Source organism: Nyctereutes procyonoides, unplaced genomic scaffold, assembly GCF_905146905.1.
Source record: "Nyctereutes procyonoides isolate TBG_1078 unplaced genomic scaffold, NYPRO_anot_genome, whole genome shotgun sequence".
Lineage (NCBI taxonomy): Eukaryota > Metazoa > Chordata > Mammalia > Carnivora > Canidae > Nyctereutes > Nyctereutes procyonoides.
The window spans coordinates 40,497,852-40,519,262 of NW_026575043.1; the positions used below are offsets into that span (position 1 = coordinate 40,497,852).

Consider the following 21,411-nt stretch of genomic DNA (forward strand, 5'->3'; position numbering starts at 1 on the left):
ATGATCTCAGCAATGGGAAAGCAGGCAACAGGGTGGGGAGTGCTTAGCCCTTTCCCATGTTGAAGGAACAGGGCCAGCATTGCATGATAGGACTTGAAAGACACCAGAAAGAATAGTGTCAGTGCCATGGAAAAAAAATACCTTCAGTAAGGACACATTTGAGTTCCATTTCTCTACCCCAGCCTGTCTCTTCTTGAATATGGACTTTGGTGCAGAAGGATATGTTTCCTACCCCAACAAACTGAATGAACTGTGTACTAGACTGACCAAGTCCCTGACTCTTACCAGTCAGAGCTGGGTGTAGGGGGTGAACTTTGCAGAACCCTAGATGTGGAGTCTCTTCATTAGGGAGATGGGGAAACTGATGATGGGAGCAGTTCTCACTCCTCCTGAAATCCACCCCCTTCTCTGGAAGCCTGGGAGCATGGGTGGATGTTTTATGGCACTCAGCCTGGGCTCCTGCGCCCTCTGGCACACCCTCTTGTGCCTGCCTGCCCCTCAGACCTGTCCCAGAGCCAAGCATGGGACCTCACTTAATCCCACTTATGTAATGTGCAATCCAACAGTTGGCCAAGAAGGAGGTGCCTGGAGCCACACCCAGGAGTGGGGGCTAAAGGCCCCAGTTGGGTCAGGGCAACAGATCAGGCTTGGCTTCTACCTGCAGTGGCCCCTACTCCTCCAGCCTCAACCAGACACCATGAGTGGCCGAGTCGGAGACCTGAGCCCCAAGCAGGCAGAGACCCTGGCCAAGGTGAGAGCCCCTTCTCTTGGCACCCCAGAGGGCTGAGGGGCAGAAGGAGAGGGTGGCCGGAACCCTGTCCCACTCTGTTGGCTTAGTTTGTCTCTGATATTTTGTCTTTACTGTCAACCTACCCAGGATCATGTTCCACAGCAGCCAGTGACATCAGTTCTGTCCAGGGCAGGGGTTTAGGGAAAAGTTCCACATCCAAGTAATAGTGTATGCGCTGGATCAAACTTGACTTCTCATGTGGAAGCCAGAACCAGAGAGGTTTTTCGACAGCTGCCCCCTCCCATCCCTCCCAGGTCCCTTTGGTGGGAACTAAAGGATGTTAATGGTCCGCCCTCTGACTCTGTTTGCCCTCCTTCTCTGATAAGTGACTCTGAAAGATGACCTGTGTGTAAGAGTGAGAGGGACAGAGCAGAATGTGTTGTCATCCCCACAGTCAATGGGGAAGAGAACATATAATCATTAACCATGCTTTTGTAGAAAATGGGATGAAAAAAGGCAGAAGCCTTGATGCCCTAAAAAAAAAGTAAAGAACTACAAATACACTCGTATGCCAAGCCACTTACCCACCGACCAACTCACTCATTTATCCTTTCTTTCATACATCCTCCCACACCACCCAGCCACCCGTCTATCCAATCCTCTTCTGTCTCTTCACCCACCAATATCTCCTCCCTCTACTCACCTCTCTCTCCCTCCTTCCATCCTTTGATTTCTCTTTCCTTCTTTTTCCATCCCCCCACCCACTCATCCATCCCCCCATTCATCCATCCCCCCATTCATCCATCCATTCTTCTTTCTATCCATTTACTCAGCATCTATCTTTGCTTTCATTCATCTACCCATCCAATGATCCATCTCTCATGCTATTCCATCTGCCCATCCATCCTTCCATCATAATGGGCCAGACTGCATGTGGAAGATAAGGGATGATGAAAACCATTATTGAGTTTGGGGGCCAAGGTTAAGTACAAAAACCACTTTAACCAGCATCTCCCTTCTCAGTTCCGAGAAAATGTGCAGGACGTGTTGCCCGCCCTGCCCAATCCTGATGACTATTTCCTTCTGCGCTGGCTCCGAGGTAAGGTCAGAGGTGGGGGAGATCAGGGTGAGGAGCAGCAAGAGGGGCCTGGTCCCAACTGCCCAGAACAACTCATTGCTCTCAGGATCCAATTACACTGTCTTGCTTCACATGTTCAGGTCCAGGAGAGGGGAGGGTACAGGGAAGGAAGGTCCTACATAAGCCCCCAGTGCCATGCATAGCTCCTCACAGCCTGGGGCCAGGACAAGCTGACTAGAAGTCAATCTCTCAAAAAAAAAAAAAAAAGAAGTCAGTCTCTCTCCCACCTCACACCTTCCTTCTATCTTCACACAGCTCGGAATTTTGACCTGCAGAAATCAGAGGCCATGCTCCGCAAGGTGAGACCTGTCCACTCCTGGAGATTTGAGAAGGGTTTTGTGGGGGGCAATCTAGACCTTGAGTCTCCATCTCCATCCTCTCCTTGGAAGTGCTGGGAGCCCAGTGGGGCCTTACCTCTCTTCTCCCTTTCAGTACATGGAGTTCCGGAAGTCCATGGACATTGACCACATCCTTGATTGGCAGCCCCCAGAGGTGAGCAAACACCCTCCCTCCCACACCCCAGTCTTTTACAGATATAGCATTCAAGCAGCCTCTAGATCACTGGAGAGCATGAGTGAAGGGTAACAAGCCCAAACGGCCTGTGGAACTGCCCGCAAGCTGACAAGCATTTCTCCTATAATAATTATGAATATTTCCTGGGTGTTTATGAGGTCCTGGCCTGAGTTAAAACTTTACCTGCATGAACTCATTTAGACATTACAACTCAGTGAGGTGGGTACAATTGTCCCCATTTTACAGATGCGGACACTGAGGTCCAGCAAAGGTTAAGCAGGCTACCCAAAGTCCCACAGGCCCAACATGGAGCTGGGATTTGAATTCATGAAACTGGCTTTTCATCACCACAGTTAGTTTGTGCCTCTGAGCCCTAACCCCTAGGGTCCTACTCAAACATCTTGTCTGTGTGGGAAAGAAATTTAGTCCACCAAGTTGTTGGAGAGAACAGTCCCACCGCTGGCATCTTAGTAAAGCAATGGGTATAGTTTCATTTGTAGAGTGTGAGCTCTGGGCCAGGCACTGTGCTTTACCTACATGATATTGAGGATTTTCCCTAAGAGAAGGACTATCCAAACCATTTTACAGAAGAGGAAGTGGAATGGGACTCAGAGAGGTAGTGTCACTTGTTCAAGGATGCACAACAAGGAAGCAGTAGTGTCTGTATTTGAACCAGGTATGTTGACCTTTCAGAATCCATGTTCTCCATCACTCAGCCCAACTTCTCTCAATGGAAAGGGACGTGGGAGATTTGGGAGACAGAATTAAGGAGCCCAGAGGCCTTCAGCCAGGCCCAGCTGAGACTTGGCTCTGCCATGTTCTCACTATGAGCAAGGCTTTCCCCTGAGGGCCCCCTAGTTTTCTCACCTGGACAATAGTGCCACCTTTCAGGGAAGGTGACATCTAAGTTTGTGTAGGCTTGAGCCACCCAGGTCAGCCTAGTCTGGGGGTCTCCGGGGAGGTGCATAATGCCAAGTTTTGTGTATCTTTCCATGCCCAGGTTATCCAGAAGTACATGCCTGGAGGCCTATGTGGCTATGACCGGGATGGCTGCCCTGTGTGGTATGATATCATTGGGCCACTTGACCCAAAGGGGCTGCTCTTCTCAGTCACCAAGCAGGATCTGCTAAAGACCAAGATGAGGGACTGCGAGCGCATCCTGCATGAGTGTGACCTGCAGACAGAGCGGGTGAGGCCTAGGCTGAGCAGGAGGGGAACTGGGGGCAGGTGAGGCTGTCAGGGGATGTGGTCCCAGGAACACACCTGGCTCTCTACTATCACAATCAGAGGACTCTGGGGTCAAGCCACAGCTCGGCTACTTCCTAGTTGTGTGGTCTTGGAGAGTCGTGTTCCTTACCTACACAACAAGAATAATAATAAATAACAGTTGTAAAGATTAAATGGGATAATGCAAATGTATGGCTCAACACACAGAGCCTCATGCATATTTCTCAAGATACTAGTTACTGTTATTCCTTCTGAGCTCTTTTGCCCCTGCTGTTCCTTCTGTTTGAATAACTTTACCCTCAGCATACCTCTACCTCCCATGCTTCCCTTGGCTCTCTCCCTTCTATCTTCCAGGTCCCAAACTTAGATGTCAGTTTCTCTTAGATGTCCCTGTCTCGGTTAGCGTGTGTCCCCACAACTCCTGTGCTATTTATTTGCAGCACTTATCTCAGGATTTATAGTGGCCTAGTTGCTCGCCAGTCTCTCCAAACAGATTGTGAACGCTTTGAGGACAAGAGTATTATATAGTATCCTCTCCATGACTGGCACAAAATAGGTGCTTAATAAATATTAATTGGACAGAGAGATGAATGGATGACTGAATTTTAGTATGAATGGATGGATGGGTGAATTGATGGATAAGTGGGTCAATTAATGGATGGATGAACAAATGAATGGATGGATGATAAATGGATAATGGATGGATAAGTAGGTGGATGTGTGGGTAAGTGCATTCACTGTTTTGTCCACTTGTTTATCTGAGGACAGAGTAAGGACTGGGAGAATTGCTGAGGGGTCAGGTACTAGGGTCACCATGTCCCAAATTCTGAGCCTGCACCCTGAACCTTGGGACTGGTCTTTGCTTTCATCCTTGCAGCTGGGGAAGAAGATTGAGACCATTGTGATGATATTTGACTGCGAGGGCCTGGGACTGAAGCACTTCTGGAAACCACTGGTGGAAGTGTACCAAGAGGTGAGGAGAAGGCCCCCTGGGTGACCCCTGCTTGCCTTAATGATGAGCTTGGTCTGCTGTGACCTTGTTGCTCACTCAGAGCCAGAATTTGGTAAAATATGGTTGACTTCCTGGGCTCCAGCGCTGCAACTCAGGACTCAAAGAGCTTTAATGTATTTCCCAAAAGACAGGCTCAGAGTCAATGCTGTACTGAGACCGTAGAGGCCACCTTCTGCCAACCCTTCCCAGCTCTGTTGTCCCTAGCTTTGTGACTCCAGCAAGTCACTTCTTGCCTTCATGCTTCAGATTCCTCACCTACAAAATGGGGATATTGATAGTCTGCATTTCAAAGGGATGTAGGGATATTCCAGCGGGTTGATACATAAAACGTGTATATAGTGCTTGGCAAATTGTGAATATTTAATAAACAATAGTCATCATTATTACTATACTACTATTACTATCAGATTTATTCTAAAAATGATTATTATGAGAGTGTGGTTGTAATAGTCTAAAGGGAGAAACTCTCCTCCAGAGGCCAGTGGAGGTGAAGGAAAGAAAGGAAACACTCCTTGGCCCTTTGGACACTCCACAGAGGAGAGTACAAAGATGATGAGGTAGAAGGTGAGATGTGGGTTCTGATGGGGTCTTTGGTTCCACAGTTCTTTGGCCTCCTTGAAGAGAATTACCCAGAGACCCTGAAGTTCATGCTCATTGTGAAAGGTATGTGGCAATTGACTTCAGTCTTTTGTGCCTCTGTTTCCTCATTTTGCCTTGGGAGCAATAAAAGTACCTGCTTCCCTGGTAGTGGTGAGGCAGGCTGGTTGTGTGTCTGCATGCTAATCCCTTAGAGTGCCTGGAACAATGGAAGTGTTCCATAAATAGCAATTTCTATGATTGGCCTTACTGCAAGAAGAGGCAGTTCCAACACTAGCCCTTCCAGGAATTCTCCCTCATTTCCCCCACCCACGTTGATCTCTCCACTCCCAAACTGCCTGTGGCACCAGCAGCTGGAGGGGCCGAATCTGGCATTTCTTGTCTGCTGACTTCTGGAGACCTCTTGTCGTCTTGTGTGTGTTAATCCTGCTTATTTCCTAACTTATCTGCTCCTTGAAGGCAGGACCTCTGATTTTCCACTTCTGTTGTATTCTTCACAGGCCTGGGAATATGTGGATGCTCAGTAGGTATTTTGTTGTTGAGCAGGCTGATGGATGGATGTTTAATGATTGGCTAGTTAATTGGTTGGTTGGTTGATTATTTACTCTGTTGGTTGTCTAGTTCATTGGCCAGTTGGTTGGCTGTCTAGTTGTTGATTGAATAGTTGGTCAGTTAGTTGATTAGTTGGTTTGTTGGATAGTTTTAGCTTGGTTGACTGATTGAGTGACCACCAGGCATTTTGGTTGGGTGCATAGGTGAGTAGTAAGGTGGTAGATGGATTAGTTGGCTGGCTGATTTGTCATTTGGCTGGATCCTGGATAGTTGGCTGGCTGCAGAAGGTAACTGGCTGGGTGGTTGGCTCATTGCTAAATAGGCTGATGGGTTTTCTGGTTGGCTGATTTGTTAATTGATTGGCTAGTTATTAGGTTGGCTGGCTGACTGATAGTCTGATTAGTGGGCTGATTAGAAGGTAAATTGATTGGCCATTTTGTTGGTTTGTTGATAATTTGGATGATTGGTTGGCTGGTTAGTTGGCTGCTTGTTGGCTGATTGGTTTGGCAGGTGCAGGGCCTTTTCTAATTCATGACTCCTCCATATTATTGGCTATGACTATTGTGGAGAGAGTGTCCCAATGGAATAATTTTTTTGTCCATTATCTTTTTTTGTATCTCTTCAGCCACCAAGCTATTCCCTGTGGGCTACAATCTCATGAAGCCCTTCCTGAGTGAAGACACTCGCAGAAAAATTGTAGTATTGGGAAGTAAGTAATTCCAGCTCTATCCTCTGAATTCTGTGCCACCTGGAGTCAGAAATTCCTCCTCAAAAATAAAGTGAAGTGTGTTTTACACTATAGAGTCTATCCAGTTATCTCTGCCTCTTTCCATGTCTTTGGTAACTGAAGCCTCACACCTTCCTCTTTATCAGTTTCAGTTTGGTTGTTAGTAAACCTCTAGGCTATGGGCCTCATTTTCCTTTCAACACTCATCACTTCAATGCTTCTAAAGGAAATTTAGGCTGAGGAGGATGAGGAAGAAGAGCAGGGAAAGGAGATGTGATTCAGAGAAGGAAGGATCAACAAGAAGGGACTGAATAAATAAATAATAATGCATCCATTTGATGATATTGGAAAACCATGAAAAATGATTTGATGTCAAGGGAAATGTCACTAAGATTTTAAAAAGCAGATGATAAAGTGATATGGATAGTATCATCTTCCTTGTAAAGACAAAAATATATTGCTAGAAAAAAATGCAACAAAACGTTGATTTGTGGATGGCAAGAAATCAAGTGGTTTTTAATTTTATTTTTTGTATTTTTCTGTTTCCTAAAGTCTTATAATAACATGTATTACTTTTATAAGTAGAAAAAATTATTATTTTAAAAAATGATATGGAAAGAGAATGGAAAAAGAGAAATAGTTCTTAAATTCAAGCCAATGACCATGAACTGAGAGGACAACTTCTCAAAAGCAGAATGGTCAGATCATCAAATAAGGAGATCTAAGGCTCTGGGGGTAGAAGTCCTTGCTTTCTTTTTTCTTTTTTAGGTTTTTAAAGTCCTTGCTTTCTTTTTTCTTTTTTTAGGTTTTTATTTATTTATTCATGAGAGACACAGAGAGAGAGGCAGAGACACAGGCAGAGGGAGAAAGTAGGCTCCCTGAGAGGAGCCCAATGTGGGACTTGATCCCAGGACCCTGGGATCATGCCCTGAGCTGAAGGCAGACGCTCAACCACTGAGCCACCCAGGTGTCCCAAAAATCCTTGCTTTCTTTCTCTTCTTGATATTTGAGCCTCAGCCTTTGCCCAGTTCCACAGAGAGAGGGAACAAGGTGGATCACAATGGAGCCTCCCAAATCCTGAAGCAGTGTGGGTAATGCCACACTCCAGGTCCAAGTCCAGGGCTCTATCCTACTTGGTGGTGCATAGAGCCCTGTCCATTTGTCCCTGGTGTGCCAGACACTGTGGTCTTTGCTTTTATCCCACTAGTGGCAGGGAATATCCCATGACCACAGTGGGGCTGAGGGTGGGCGGGGGAGATAGCCTGGCCACAGACTTGTTGCAAGACTCAGGATGCTTAGAGCTTTGCACAGGGCATGAAGAACAGTAATAAGCATTACAGCTTTGGTGATTAAGCAGCACAGAAGGGGAAGGTCCATTCAAAGGCCCAGGGCTATCCATCCTCCCCCAAGAGGTCTGTCTTGAGTATGCCACCTACATGCTGTATGGCCCCCAATAAGGTCCTTGACCTCATAGGGCTTTGAAGTCTCCTTGAGACAATTAGATGATTTTTACCTTCACTACTCATGACTGGAAGACCCTCAAAAATGTGCAAACCCCTATCAGCTAAGAGGGAACATGTTTCCATAGCAACACAATGCTAGAAGACACTTTCTGCAGCCCGATGGGAGGCTGGAGAATTGATCGTGGTAGCCTAGTCCCTGTAGGGCTTCTCCTGAAGCTCAGGGCCCCCTGGTGGGAATACAGGGCTGACAAGTCCCCTCCATGCCTGATAACAACCCTTCAACCCCTTTACCCACAGACAACTGGAAGGAAGGTTTGCTGAAACTTATCAGTCCCGAGGAACTGCCTGCTCATTTTGGGGGGGCTCTGACTGATCCAGATGGAAACCCCAAATGTTTAACTAAGGTATGAAGAACCCCAGATAGGGGAGGGGAAGGAGTGGAGCTGAATTCCTTTCTCACCCACTCATTTATTCCACATATGTCTATGGAGAGACCCCTGTGGGCCAGGTATTGAGCTAGAGAGCTCTAGCTCTCCTATCACCAGGCTCTCAGCAGCTATTCAAGCAAACAAGAAATGAGGAAAATTTGACTCAGGGGGATGATCTGTAAGGGGAAGTTTCCAGAGGAGGACTTGACCCAGGAGGGTCAGGAAAGGCTTCCTAGGGGGTGAGAGAGGATGGGATGAGCCAGATACTTCCAGAAGATGGTGAAAGCATATCAGGCAGGAGAAATAGCATGAAATAGCACAAGCAATGCAATGGCCAAAAGAGGGAAGCAAGCCCATTCTGTCCTATGTCTGCAGATCAACTATGGTGGGGAGATCCCCAAGTCCATGTATGTGCGGGACCAAGTGAAAACTCAGTATGAGCACTCAGTGCAGATCAGTCGTGGCTCCTCACACCAGGTGGAATATGAAATTCTGTTCCCAGGCTGTGTCCTCAGGTAAGGGCCAGGCTGCCAACCCATTTCTGGCTGGGGCTTAGACACCCAGGGTCCCAATCAGACTGAGCAGCACCTTGTCCCCCCTCCTGCCCACCCAGGTGGCAGTTCTCATCTGATGGTGCAGACATTGGCTTTGGGGTTTTCCTGAAGACCAAGATGGGGGAGCGGCAACGGGCTGGGGAGATGACAGAAGTACTCCCCAGTCAGCGCTACAATGCCCACATGGTGCCTGAGGATGGGAGCCTCACCTGCTCTGAAGCCGGTGTCTGTAAGTCTACCCTGGCTGGGCCATAGGTCTGGAAAGCTGGAGCCACCTGTCCCATTGTTTAGAGGAGGAAACAGAGGGGCAGTGACTCCCCCTACCCCAGGAACATACAGCCTAAATTAGCGTCATTCATTAACACAGTTGGTCATTCTTCAGGCTAAATTCTCAAGCATTTACTACACACCAAGAGCTAGCAACACACAGGTCTCAAAGAGGGTGAGAGCACTCAGGCCACAGGATGCAGGTAAGGGACAATAAGGCAGGTGCAACATTTCCCGGGAAAAAACCAGGGCTCTGAGAAGTAAATCAACTTTTCCAGAGCCACACAGCTGAGTGTGATGCCAGGGTCCCACTTCAGCCTCATGGTAGCTGCATAACCCTGGGCAAAGTCTTAACCAATCTGGCCCCTTGGTTTGCTCACCCGCAAAGCAGATGTACAACCTCTGCCTCTTGGGTGGTTGTGAGGAAGTAGATGGTATGCACTAGCCTCGCCTAGCACCTTACTTCATCCAAGGGGGCTGGGAGGCTTTTGACAATCCCAACTGCCCTGCCTCACCCCTATCAGGCAAACATTCAGGTGTGGAGACAATGGGAAGAAGGGGCCATTGTTCTCATTGCCAGTTGGTGCAACTAAAGCCAGGCTGGGCATGTGCCAAGAGGAGGTCAGTGTCTGTTTACAGACATGGCTCAAGGGTGACAGTTCCCATGAGAAAGGGGTGGTAGAAACTTGGCCCAGCTTAGCAAACATGGCAGGTAGAAACATAGCCCGTCCTCTCTCTGTGGCTGGGGCAGGGACATGGGGATTGTGAAGCCAAGCCTAACCATCCATATGTCCATCTGTCCCCCTAGATGTCCTGCGCTTTGACAACACCTATAGCTTTGTCCACGCCAAGAAGGTCAGCTTCACAGTGGAGGTGCTGCTCCCAGATGAGGGCATGCAAAAGTATGACAAGGAACTTACCCCTGTCTAGGCAGGTCCCTCACTTCTCAGAGACTCCTGACCCTCTCCTTTATCTATATCCTACCATCCCCTCTTCCCTCAGAAATTGATCATTAGTCCTCTTGACTCTGTGAGATTAGTGAGTAGAGAAAGAGCTGCTGCCTTGGGGAAGATTTATATGTTGTGGTCATACCAGGAAAGTTATGAGAGGCACAGTTTTGGAGGATGGCAAGATTGCATAAGAGGAAAAAGCAAGGTGAAAGCAAGAGATGAATGTCACTGAAAACCAAGAAACCAGAAAATGAATCCTTAGCTTTATGTTCTCACTTCTAAGGCATTTGTGTGTATTTTAATTTCTTCTCTATGACGTATAAGCCACTTGGGTTACAGACATATCTAAATTCTTTTGACTTCTACTCCTTATACAGTAGATGCTCAATGTATACTTGTGAAGTTGAATGAAGGTAATGAGCAGGTAATTCACAGGTGTGCAGGACAAGGAGCTTACCAGAGCAGATTCAGCACCTTGGACAGAGACAGGGCTGTGGAAGTTGTGGACTCTCCTGGAGACCCAGGTGATCCAGCCCCCAGGTTTCTGGGTGTGGCTGCCCCCTGGGGTAGGTAGGCGATGCCTGCATAAGGGTTTGTCTGGTTCAGGGCACACAGCTTTCCCAATCTATCACTCCCACCTGTATCCTCTTCCCTTGGAACTCACAGCTTATATTTTAAGCAATTAAAAAAACTTTACTGGAAGCACAGGAGGTCCTATCTAGTTCTGGTTGCTGCCTGGCAATAATAATTTTAAAAATTTCAGCTACCACCTGGTGAGTACTTTCTTGCTTACCACACATGGTTCCAAGTGCTTTATGAGTTTTGTTCATTTCACTCAAACCTTCCCCAGGGACCACTTATCATGGCCATCTTATGGGTAAGAAAACTAATGCTCAGAGAGGTGAAGTCACCCTCAACATCATATAGTTCTTAAGTGGCAGATTCAAGACCTAGGGTTTGTTTTTTCTTTACTCCAAAGACATTGTTTTTAATACCATAATATCACTTCCTGAGACCCTACTTTCATAAAAAAGGAGAGAAGGAATGACTTGTTCATCCTAGACCTTCCAGTAGAAGTGTCCTGGGTGTTATCCTCTCCAATCCCAGTTAATGCAAAGTGTGTGTAATGCCCATTGGGCAGCTGGGGCAATAGGAACCCCCAATGCTCAATTGCATGATGTTTGTCCAAGGAAATTCACCACAAAATGGGCTATAGCTTTGTTTCTAAGCCTAGCACCCTGTCCACTATTCACATGACCTCTGAGAAGCATGACCCCACAACACCCACCATGACCCACCATGGCTGAGGGAGAAGTCAGATCTCCAGGACATTCCTGCCAAGCCAGGGAAATGGAGACACTGGCTTGAGCCCTCGGACCTCTTTCCAAGAGATACCAAACTACACAGAAAACATGGGTAGGTGGGAACCAAAGGGATGGCTGGTTCTTGGGAAGGAGCTGCCCAGGACCAAGGGTGCTGGAGTGAGCCACAGTGGAAGGTCTGACCCTGAAACCAATCAAGCAAATGTTCAGCAGTGGCTAACACTTTCCATCTGCACTTATGGATGCAGGATTTCATCTCCATTTTATAGATGGGAAACTGAGCTCCCAAAGGCACTGGCCTGGGTTCCTTCAGCCCATGGGTGGCAGAAATACCACTGAAGTTAAGGCCACCTTCCCCCACCTGCTTACTCCCACCAAATTCACATTACTGTAGCAACTTGCCAGAACAAGTCTGTCGACTCTTAGAGGTGGGGAAGGTGAGGGAGGGAGGAAAGGAAGAGGAGGAGAAGGTTGCCAGATTTATGGGGGGAAATGCAATACTTAAAACATACTTAAAACTTATTGTTTATCTAAAATTAAAACCTGATGGGGCATCCCATATTCTATTTGGCCACCCTACAAATCAGGGAGAGGGCAATGGAAGAAGGGGAGAAAGGGAGGAGGGGGAATGGGCTCATTCTCTTGGAAGACTGTTGTAGCACCAGCAATGCCGGACTAGGGGTCCTTCGGAGTGGTTGGCCCAGCATTGGTGTGCAGGGTGGATGCACAGGGCAGTCTTACCCTTGCCCCCAAGGGAAAGGCTCTTGCATTGCAGCAAGGTCACAAGGAGGATGCTGGGGTGGACCCTTTGCACCCTTGAAGCTGAGGCGGCTGTGAGCACCACTGGATGCCTCATTTGCCTGACCTCCTCTACTGCTGCTTAGAGACCTCACTTTGAGTAGAAGGGTACTTGCTACCAGGAGACAGGGGCAACACCAGGAGCCTAGACTGGGGCTAGAGCCAAGAACCAAAAAGTGCCCCTCAGCATCTGTTCGATGCCCAGCCATGGCAAACCAGCTCCTACTCTATTCCACCATCAGTGAGAAATAGCCCTCCTCAGCTTCCAGCCTCACTCAGGGGCCACTTAGTTCCAGTTCTGAATGTCCAGGAGGTGGTGTAAAGAGAAGGGAAAAGACCTGACTTTGTCACTGTGGCTGATGGGCACCCCATTCCAGCAGTGGTCAGCAAGTAGTGTAGGGGCAGGAAGACCAAGGCCCACATGCCCCCTACCATGAAGGGTAATTGCATTTCAGTTCTAATGACCCAGAGATGACTGGGAATGAAAGGTCTCAGCTGCCCTTGGTGACTGCAGGCTATTCCCATAGAGGGATCAAATCTGACAGTTTGGGCCACTTACCATGCAGACCCCAGCCCAGAGCAAACCGTGGGCAGAGAACAAGCCAACTGGTGCTAAACGGGTTACTTTCCCTAGGAAGCCACTACTGCGGTGGCTTCTCCAGAGAGCCCACTTTCACATCATGCAGTTAAGAGGTCATATTTGTCCCTCAACACAGAGGAGTGCCAGAGAGAGTTAAGGGAAGACCAGAGCCCTAGAGTAATAGAAAACTTTATTGTACATAAATAAAAGAGTGGTTTGGGTATCTTCTGAAGGGCCTGTGCTCTCTCAGCTTTCCTTGATGGTAGCCTGGGACACTGTATCCATCTCCTCCCCAGAAGAAGTTCTCTCCATTGCCCTGGCCACTGGCTCTATCTCCTGGGTGTCCTGATCGACCAGGGCACCCCTCGGCATACTCCCCAGACAGCCAAGGGTATGGTGCAGCTGGAAGGCCTTTCCTACCTTCTTCAAGGTCAGCAGGAACAGGATCAACTGCAGAGTAACAGCTGAAGGCCAGCACCACTGCCATCAAGTCCTTTAGGACGGGGCTGGGGAGTGGCTCAAGACCACCCAGAGGTATGAGGCAGACCATGCAGGAGAGCTGGAGCAGACTTCAAGCCCAGAGTTAAAATATGAAAAGAAGGGGTGCCTGGGTGGCTCAATTGGTTAAGCATCTGCCTTCAGTTCAGGTCATGATCCCAGCATCCTGGGATGGAGCCCCATGTCAGGATCCCTGCTCAGTGGGGAGACTGCTTCTCCCTTCCCTCTGCCTCCCCCTCAGTTTGTGCATGCTCGCTCTCTCTCTCTCTCTCTCTCAAATAAATAAATAAACTTTTTTTAAAAGTAGGAAAAGAAAAACCAGGAACATGTTGGGTGAAGCAGGGTGTGGCTGGGGATAGGACAGGGCAGTGAGGTCAGGATCAAGGGCAAGAATCCATGACCCTGGATAACAGAGGGGAAGAGACCTTTCCAGGTCTAGGCTGCCTCCCAGCCCGGCACCTACCTTTACACCATGACATCGGCAGTTTCTTGAACCTCAGTAGCCCTACAACTACCATATGGGTGCTCCCCTTCACCTGGAAACTCTGTGGAAGGGAAGCTGTTAGCTCTGGCATCTTCTTCACCTCCCAGCCCCTGGCAGAGGCCCAGAGCCAGCTAACTCCTAACCAGGTGTGTGTTCAACTGCTAAATGGGGCCCGGGGCAGAGGGCAGTGAGGTGTCCCCTAACAGGGTTTAAAAGAAGGTAACTGAACAACACAAATATCCATCCCCAAGGTACTGATTCAATTCTAATACCTCCATCCCATGGATATACCATCATAAATGTCAAAGAGATATCTGACCTACAGAGCTGTAGAGTATTCTAGAAGGCTATAGAATACTATAAAACTTGGATCATTATATTCATGTGTATATACAACAAAAGCTGCCTGGATATGGCTGCACTAAAGATATTCACTAATGATGGTCTACATTGCAGGATTAGATCTTATTGAAGTATCTAAATTGCTTTAGATGGTTATATATTTGTTTATTGTATTTGCTTGGTAAAGGAGGCCAGAGGAATATATTAGTACACCCGTCATAGGTCCTGGCACCAAGAAAGCAAGCTTCCTCCTCAAAGCACCCATGGGACAGAAGAGGCATTTGCAGCTATCTGATGGCCCACAGCCTACCCACCCAAGCCACAATTTCTTCCTGGTTCCTGCCCCCTGACTCACCACCTTGTCTACCCTCCCAGGCCCAGGGCTGTACCCGTGCCAGATTCAGTAACATCCATTGACCACATAAGCCGTGGGCCCCCCAGCAGCCCCTCTAACCTGGTCCCACTCTGTCTTACCACAGAGCCAGCCTCTTTTGGGATGGGAACAGCCAAAGTCGCAGGAGTCACATACAGATTTCTCCCACTTATCATCTGCCAGCTGCCAAAGGTCCAGACAGAAAGATATGCTCAGTCAGAGGGGTAGGGGAGGACAGTCTGCCTGGGGCAGGAGACTGCTCTGAATCCTGATTCCAGCATGGCCATATTAGCTGGGTGACAGCAGGCCATCACTCAGCCTCTCTGGACCTTCCTCTCTCTGGTTTTCCTATATCAGGGAGAGGCCACCTACATTTCCAGGGTAAGGATTTCCCATGGTACAGATGAAACCTCCCAGTATAGGGCCAACTTTAACCATGATTCCATTTATTCTGGAATGGTCCTAGAAGCGTTTGCTACACCCATTTTACAGGTGGGATGATGGAGGCTCAGAGAAATGGTTGAACTTCCATTCTCTTACCCTGGTCTTACCTACCAAATGGGTGCACACATGTCCCACCAAGAGCAGAAGACTGAGGCCGGACACAGGATGGTACAGGTGGCCCACGTTCTGCGCTCCTCCTACTCAAAGCCTCGGGGTTCCACACTCCACCTCCTCCACACCTACACACACCAGCCCAAGACTCACCATGCAGTACCTGGAGGGTCACCTGCAGGGTTGTCGGGTCTGGGGTGAGTGCTTCTTGGGTGAGGGGGTCCTTTGAAGGGCTATGCAGAGTGCCTGACAGGCCAGCAGAAGCAGAACCATTCACCTCCTGCCTGAGGAGCATCCTAGCTGGGTGACTGCAGAGGAAGAGGCGTCATAGGTCAAGGAAGTCTGGTGGGTCCCCACAGCCAGACTGAAAGGCAAGCCCTGGGCAAATTCCCCCAAGGGGAGGCAGTGGGAGTGGGAAGGCCAAAAAGAAGCTGCTAAATAAGCTTGACCAGCACTGAGAATCATCATAGTTGCCATTAGGGGCAATTTCACAAATGCATTGTGAGCTGCACAACCACCTCTATTTTATAGATGTGGAAACTGAGGCAGGAAGTCCTGTTACCATCTGCCTATGGTGGTTACATGCAGCTGTCAGCTACAGAACTCAGATTCAGATTCAAACTCCCAAGTGAGGGCTCTTCTAGAAATATTTAAAGGTTGGAGTTTTTATATGGCAAGTCTCAGAGGATGCCAAATGGCATTAAAATGAAAGCTGAATTTACCTTTACCCTCTTCCTACAAAAACTTCTTTTCATCTGTGTGAGCAACTGCTTGAAAGCACACTCACCTCTGCATGGCCCCCAGTTAATTCTTTTTACCATTTGGCCACCCCTTTTAAAAAAGGTTTTACTTATTTATTCATGAGAGGCACAGAGAGAGAGGCAGAAACATAGGCAGAGGGAGATGCAGGCTTCCTGTGTGGAGCCACCCAGGTCCCCCTACCATTTGGGCGTCTGGCCACCTTGCCATACTGTCTCAAGAAGGATCATTTCGATCCAGAGGGCCTCAGGCAAGCCAAAGACCAGAAGGGAGTTTTGGGGTTTTTTTTGTGTTTGTTTGTTTTTTAAGAATTTAAGGCATTTGTTTAGTGTTTGTTCAGTATTTACTACATGACAGGCTCTGCCTTAAATACCCGGGGTGCAGAATTGGGGTGAGCTCCTGCTCCCAAGTTTGGCCTGGCTGGGGAGCTCAAGCCTCAAGAAGCAGGACTGCCCTGGACCTCCAGGAGGGTCCTGCTCAGCCTGGGACAAGACTGAAAGGCTCCCAAGAAGCAGGGTGAAGGTCAGGGAAGAGGAACAGGTGACCCAGGGTTCTGGTGTCCTCAGCTCTCAGTGGGGGACTCCAGGAGCTGGTGGCTTTGGAAACATGAGGCCAAGTGTTGAAAGGCACCTGGCACAGCAACTCACAGGCCATCAGGAAAGAAGTCCTCTCCTCCAGGTATCCTCAGGATGCCAAGTCTGGCACCTGCTGCTGCCCAGGCCAGACAGCGTGGGATGAGTGTGGGACAAGTTATCCTCAAGGAGGCTCACCAGGGGTACTGCTGGCTGGGAGGAGGCTCAGCTCAGTGAGGGTATGGGGGAGGACACACACCTGGCACACCATCTCCTAAGGGAGCCTCATTGCCCAGATCTTACTGAGCTGCTGCAAGACCAGAGCAACCCGCAGAAGTCCCCTGGGGACGACCATAATGAAAAGAAATCCTGTGGGTCCTCCCCACACCCTACAAGCTTCCACATTCCCACCCCCTACAAGCTTCCTTAAATTGGCCCAGAGGAGGCTGGGAAGGAACAAGCCCCACCTGGAGCCCACATGGCTGAGCTGGGCACAGGCCAAATACTTCCACACTCCCCCCACCTGCCTGCAACGCCTCCAGATTTTAGAAAAGACACTAAAGTCCCCTTCCTCAAGAGGATTTAATAAGGTTAGTAAGAGTTGATGCTGAGGGAAGGCTTATCACACAGTGGGCTTCATTTTCTCAGCTGTAGGATGGTGATGGCGCCTATTGCATTGGCTCTTACGGAGATTATGTAACACACTGCTTAATGCAATGCCTGGCATACAGCAAGCACTCCATCCAGGTTTTCTGTGGGTGTCTTTCATAACTCTTGTGCAAGGGGAGGGAGGAGCATGATGATGAAGAGTGCTGTATGGAAAGATGATCCTGTCTGGGAGGAAAAGTCGAGAAGCATTCACAGGGTAGGTAGCATCAGAGCTGGATGCTGAGGGCTGGCAACAGAGGAAGATGGATGTGGAGAGGGCACTCCTGGCCGGTGGCATGGTCTGAGTGAAGGCAGAGAGGCTAACGTGCAGGGCACATCCAGGGAATGGTGAGGAGTCAGCAGAGGCAGGAATGCAGGAGCAGGGATGTGTTGTGGTGAGAGATAAGGCTGCCAAGGCCTCCAGGCTCTGAATGCCAGGCTGAGGTGTTCAGAATGGATCCTGGAGGATGTCTGGAGTGATAGAAGGTATCAGAACAGAAGGTCCCTGGGGAGACTCAGCCAACAGCATGATCAGAAGAATGTTCCTTTATGCACTGGGCATTTAAGGAGTTCCCAAGATATTAGCTTGTACAAATAAGACCATGACGATGACCCTCAGCTGCACATCTTGAGACAATCATGCAATTATTTCCTCTGAATAAAGTCTTAGGAGTGGAATCATTGAAGTGTGTAATTGGCATAATTTATGTCTGAGTTGGTCATCAGGTGGAACAATTCAATCATTTGTCCTTGAAGTTGAGGCCTCTTGACACATTAATAATAGCCAATATTTGTGGAGCTCTCTCTGTGAGCCCCTGCTCTGGCTTAATGCTCTGTGAGCCATTTCTCCTGTAATCCTGGCAGCAGCTTCAGGAGGTCATTACAGAGAATTGTATGGTGAGGAAACCAAGGCGCAGAGAGGTTAGGTAACTTGCCCATGGTCACATAGCCTGTGAGTCAGCCACTCCACAACGGGCTGGAAGGCAGGAGGTACAGAATCAGAACTGGGCTGGGGGAGAGGGAGAGAGGGAAGCTGGAAGAGATGGGAGGAATGTTGAATTATGGGAGTGGGGGAGTGGGGGTGGGGGCCGGACTGTGTGAGCTTGGGCCAGTGACTCCAACTCCAGGAAACAGGAATCCAACTATGATGTGATTGTAAAGAGTAAATGAGCCACATCACAGGAAGTGTTCAGCACAGGACTGGGCGCACACTAGGAGTTAGTTGTTCACTGATACTGTTCTCAATAACCCTGGAGGAAGTTTGAACCAGCCAACAAGGGCAAGTTGGGTGGTGCTGCCTCTTTGTGGTGACACTGAGCATTGCATGAAGGTGACCCTTGGGGGACCCAAACTTCCCTGAATGCTCTTGGACAAAGCCCTGAGCAGGTGGGAAAAGACAAGTTTTCCTGCCCCCAATCCCAACAGGGGTCTGGCCCCACCCTCAGGCAATGGGGGAAATACTGGTTTGGAGGAAGCACTGAGGAGGCTCCCAAACCAATCCTAGGGGATCAGAGGGTCTCTAGAAGGGGAAAGAATCGAGTAGGCTATAGTCAGGAGAGGGTGAGTGGACCTGCAGGAAGAGGTAGGGGAAGGGAGTGTCCCAGTTGGAGAGAATAGTGTATGAGAAAGCCCAGTCAGGGCAAATGCCAGATCCAAAAAATCAAAAAAGAATGGCTCAAATGAAGATTTAGGGTAGGGCACAAAGGATGGGGTCATCCAGACCATGCAAGGCTCTAAGAGCCCCCAGAAGGAATCTGGACTCTGTTCTGAACATTTTAAGAAGTGGCTGGCTAGATAGAAAAGCTGGGGGCAGGGCAGGGAGAGACAAGCCAGAGGCTGCTGCCCTCATCCAAGCCTGGAGGGGACAGATAGGACATGTGGTGGCAGAGGATTGGGGCCAGAAGCTACATAAGTGAATGGGAAACCCCAGGGAAGAGCGAGAAGGGCCTGAGCCCAAGTGTCAGATGTCGGAGTAGGAGCTGGAGAAGGAAAGCTGGAGCAAAGGCTCCAGACAAGCAGGGGCTACAGCCGAGGCCACCTTCCTCCCCCTGCCTGGCTGTTTGGGGAGAAGGAGCAGAGTAGGAATGGATCTTGTCCATAATCCTACAGGTTGTGAGGCTTCTGTCAAGCCACTTACCCTCTCTGATCCTAGCCGTGGGTCTGCACAGGGTGGGGAAGGTGCCATGACCCACTTCCTGGGTTGGCAGGAGGGCCAGAGTAGTAGTGTGCTGGTAAACATTTAACCTCTGGCTCCCTAGGCAAGGGGGAATCCATGCTTTGTTGATCTCCATGGTGTAGACGGTCCTATCATGACCTATTTCAAGCTACCCAAGAGAAGTCATTGGACAGAGTTGAGAAACCGCAGCCAACACAAGTGAGTAGAACCACCAGACAGATACAAGAAATGTAAATAACCTCAGGAACACAGATAATAGTAAAGCCTAGTAAAATCAAGAAGCAGTGTGCTGGGCAGCCCTGGTGGCTTAGTGGTTTAGTGCTGCCTTCAGCCTGGGGTGTGATCCTGGAGACTCGGGATCAAGTCCCACATTGGGCTCCCTACATGGAGCCTACTTCTCCCTCTGCCTCTGTGTCTCTCATGAATAAATATATAAAATCTTAAAAGAAAAAAAGAAGCAATGTGCTTTGAGTGTTACTGTTTTTTGCTGGTTTGGGTTTTGGTGGGGAGGGGTTTTTGGGGTTTTTTTGCTTGTCCTCTAAGATATCATTGACATATTATTTGTAGGTATATGACACGACTTGCTATTTGATATACAAATATTGCAAAATGACTACCACAGTAAGTCTAGTGAACACCCATCGCCCCATAGCTACAAATTTTTCTTCTTGTGATGAGAACATTTTACTACCTTTGTTTTTAATATAACACATTTAAATCTGAATCTATACCGCTTTATTTATGTATATTTATTTACTGTTCCCTAACTTCTTGGGGTGGGCCTCCCCATCAGAGTTGGACAGGTCCAGAAACAAAGCAGTAGCCCCTTGCTCCACCAGTTGCTCCATTGTGGCCAGACCTAGCCGAGAGGCTCTTTCAGTAATTACAGCAACCAGGCCCTTCAAGCTCCGACATGCTGCAGCCACCTTGTGCCAGCCTCTCCCCGTTACTAATTTTTTTAAGATTTTATTTATTTGAGAGAGAGAGCAAACAGAGGGGAGGGACAGAGGGAGTGGGAGAAGCAGACTCTCTGCTGAATTCACAGCCCAAAGCAGGGCTCAATCCCAGGACCCTAAGATCATGACCTGAGCTGAAGTCAGAGGCTTAACTGGCTGAGCCACCCAGATGCCTCTCCTGCTGCCATTATTTTTTCAAATAATGGCTATGTTTAAAATGATTCCTAAGAAGGTAGTGATCTTGTTTTTGGCCCATATGAATTCCTCAAGTGCACCATTCACTGACCCATAGCAAGAGGATGTGCCGGGTTTCAGGCATCCAGAAGAAGCCCAACTTCTGCCTAAGGGGTTGCTGGGCCCCTGAGCAAACATTAGAGGAGCAAAGGGAGGAGCACCCTGATTTCAGTGCACACAGGCAGGCCTCAGTTTGCTCGCCACCCCACAGCTCCTGTCCCAGGTCACATGTGGCAGGCACAAGAAAGGCCCTTACCAGGGTTGTATGGCTGGAGTTGAATGGGTCTTCAGCTATATGTTTAATAAAGATTAGACTCAGAGCTCAAATGTGGCAGACCAAGATAATGTTCTTTTTATATTTGGGGAAACTGAGGCCCACAGAGGGAAAGGATTTGCCCAAGATCAAGTAGTGAGCTCTCCAGAGGCCAGATCCATCCTTGGTTTTGCTGATCAAGATACCTCAGGTGGGTCTTGTAGTTCAAGAGGCCAGTGACAGCTTCCTCAAAGGTCTTCAGGAGCATGATAGTATCTCCCACAGGCCCATCTCCCCAATACCATGAGTGCCTCCTTGAGCCAACTGCCTCCCTGCCTCAGAGCCTATCCCTGATCCCCACCTCCAAAACCAAGAGCCACCAACCTGCCAGGGCTCTTCAATGGGGTGACCAGGAGCCCAGACAAGTAACCTCACAACAGGTGCACACACTCTCAGGAAAGCTCATCTCCAAAAGTCCCCACTGAGAGGGAGGTTGGGGATGGAGATGGGGCAAGACAGAGCTGAGGGGCAACATGGGAGGGGCATCAGGGCTGGTTATGAAAAATCCTCAAGATTGTTCAAGAGCTAAAGTATTTCCAGCTGAGGAACAGTGGCAGGTGGGATGGGAGAGGCTAGGAGGCAAGTGATAGGGAAGGACACAAGGCTGTGGCAATGTTGAGAGCTGTGCTCCAAAACACAGAAG

General features: G+C 48.8%; 1 protein-coding gene across 1 annotated transcript; it reads left to right on the plus strand.

Moving 5' to 3' along the window:
* Window positions 1-657: 657 nt before the first annotated feature.
* On the plus strand, window positions 658-10,433 carry LOC129507930 (SEC14-like protein 3). Its single transcript, XM_055322746.1, has 12 exons — window positions 658-751; window positions 1,754-1,829; window positions 2,124-2,167; window positions 2,301-2,360; window positions 3,382-3,570; window positions 4,486-4,581; window positions 5,223-5,283; window positions 6,395-6,478; window positions 8,257-8,363; window positions 8,763-8,902; window positions 9,001-9,170; window positions 10,017-10,433. The coding sequence occupies exons 1-12, from the start codon at window positions 698-700 to the stop codon at window positions 10,136-10,138; spliced, it is 1,203 nt and encodes a 400-aa protein (XP_055178721.1). The 5' UTR covers window positions 658-697; the 3' UTR covers window positions 10,139-10,433.
* The last annotated feature ends 10,978 nt before the right edge of the window (window positions 10,434-21,411 follow it).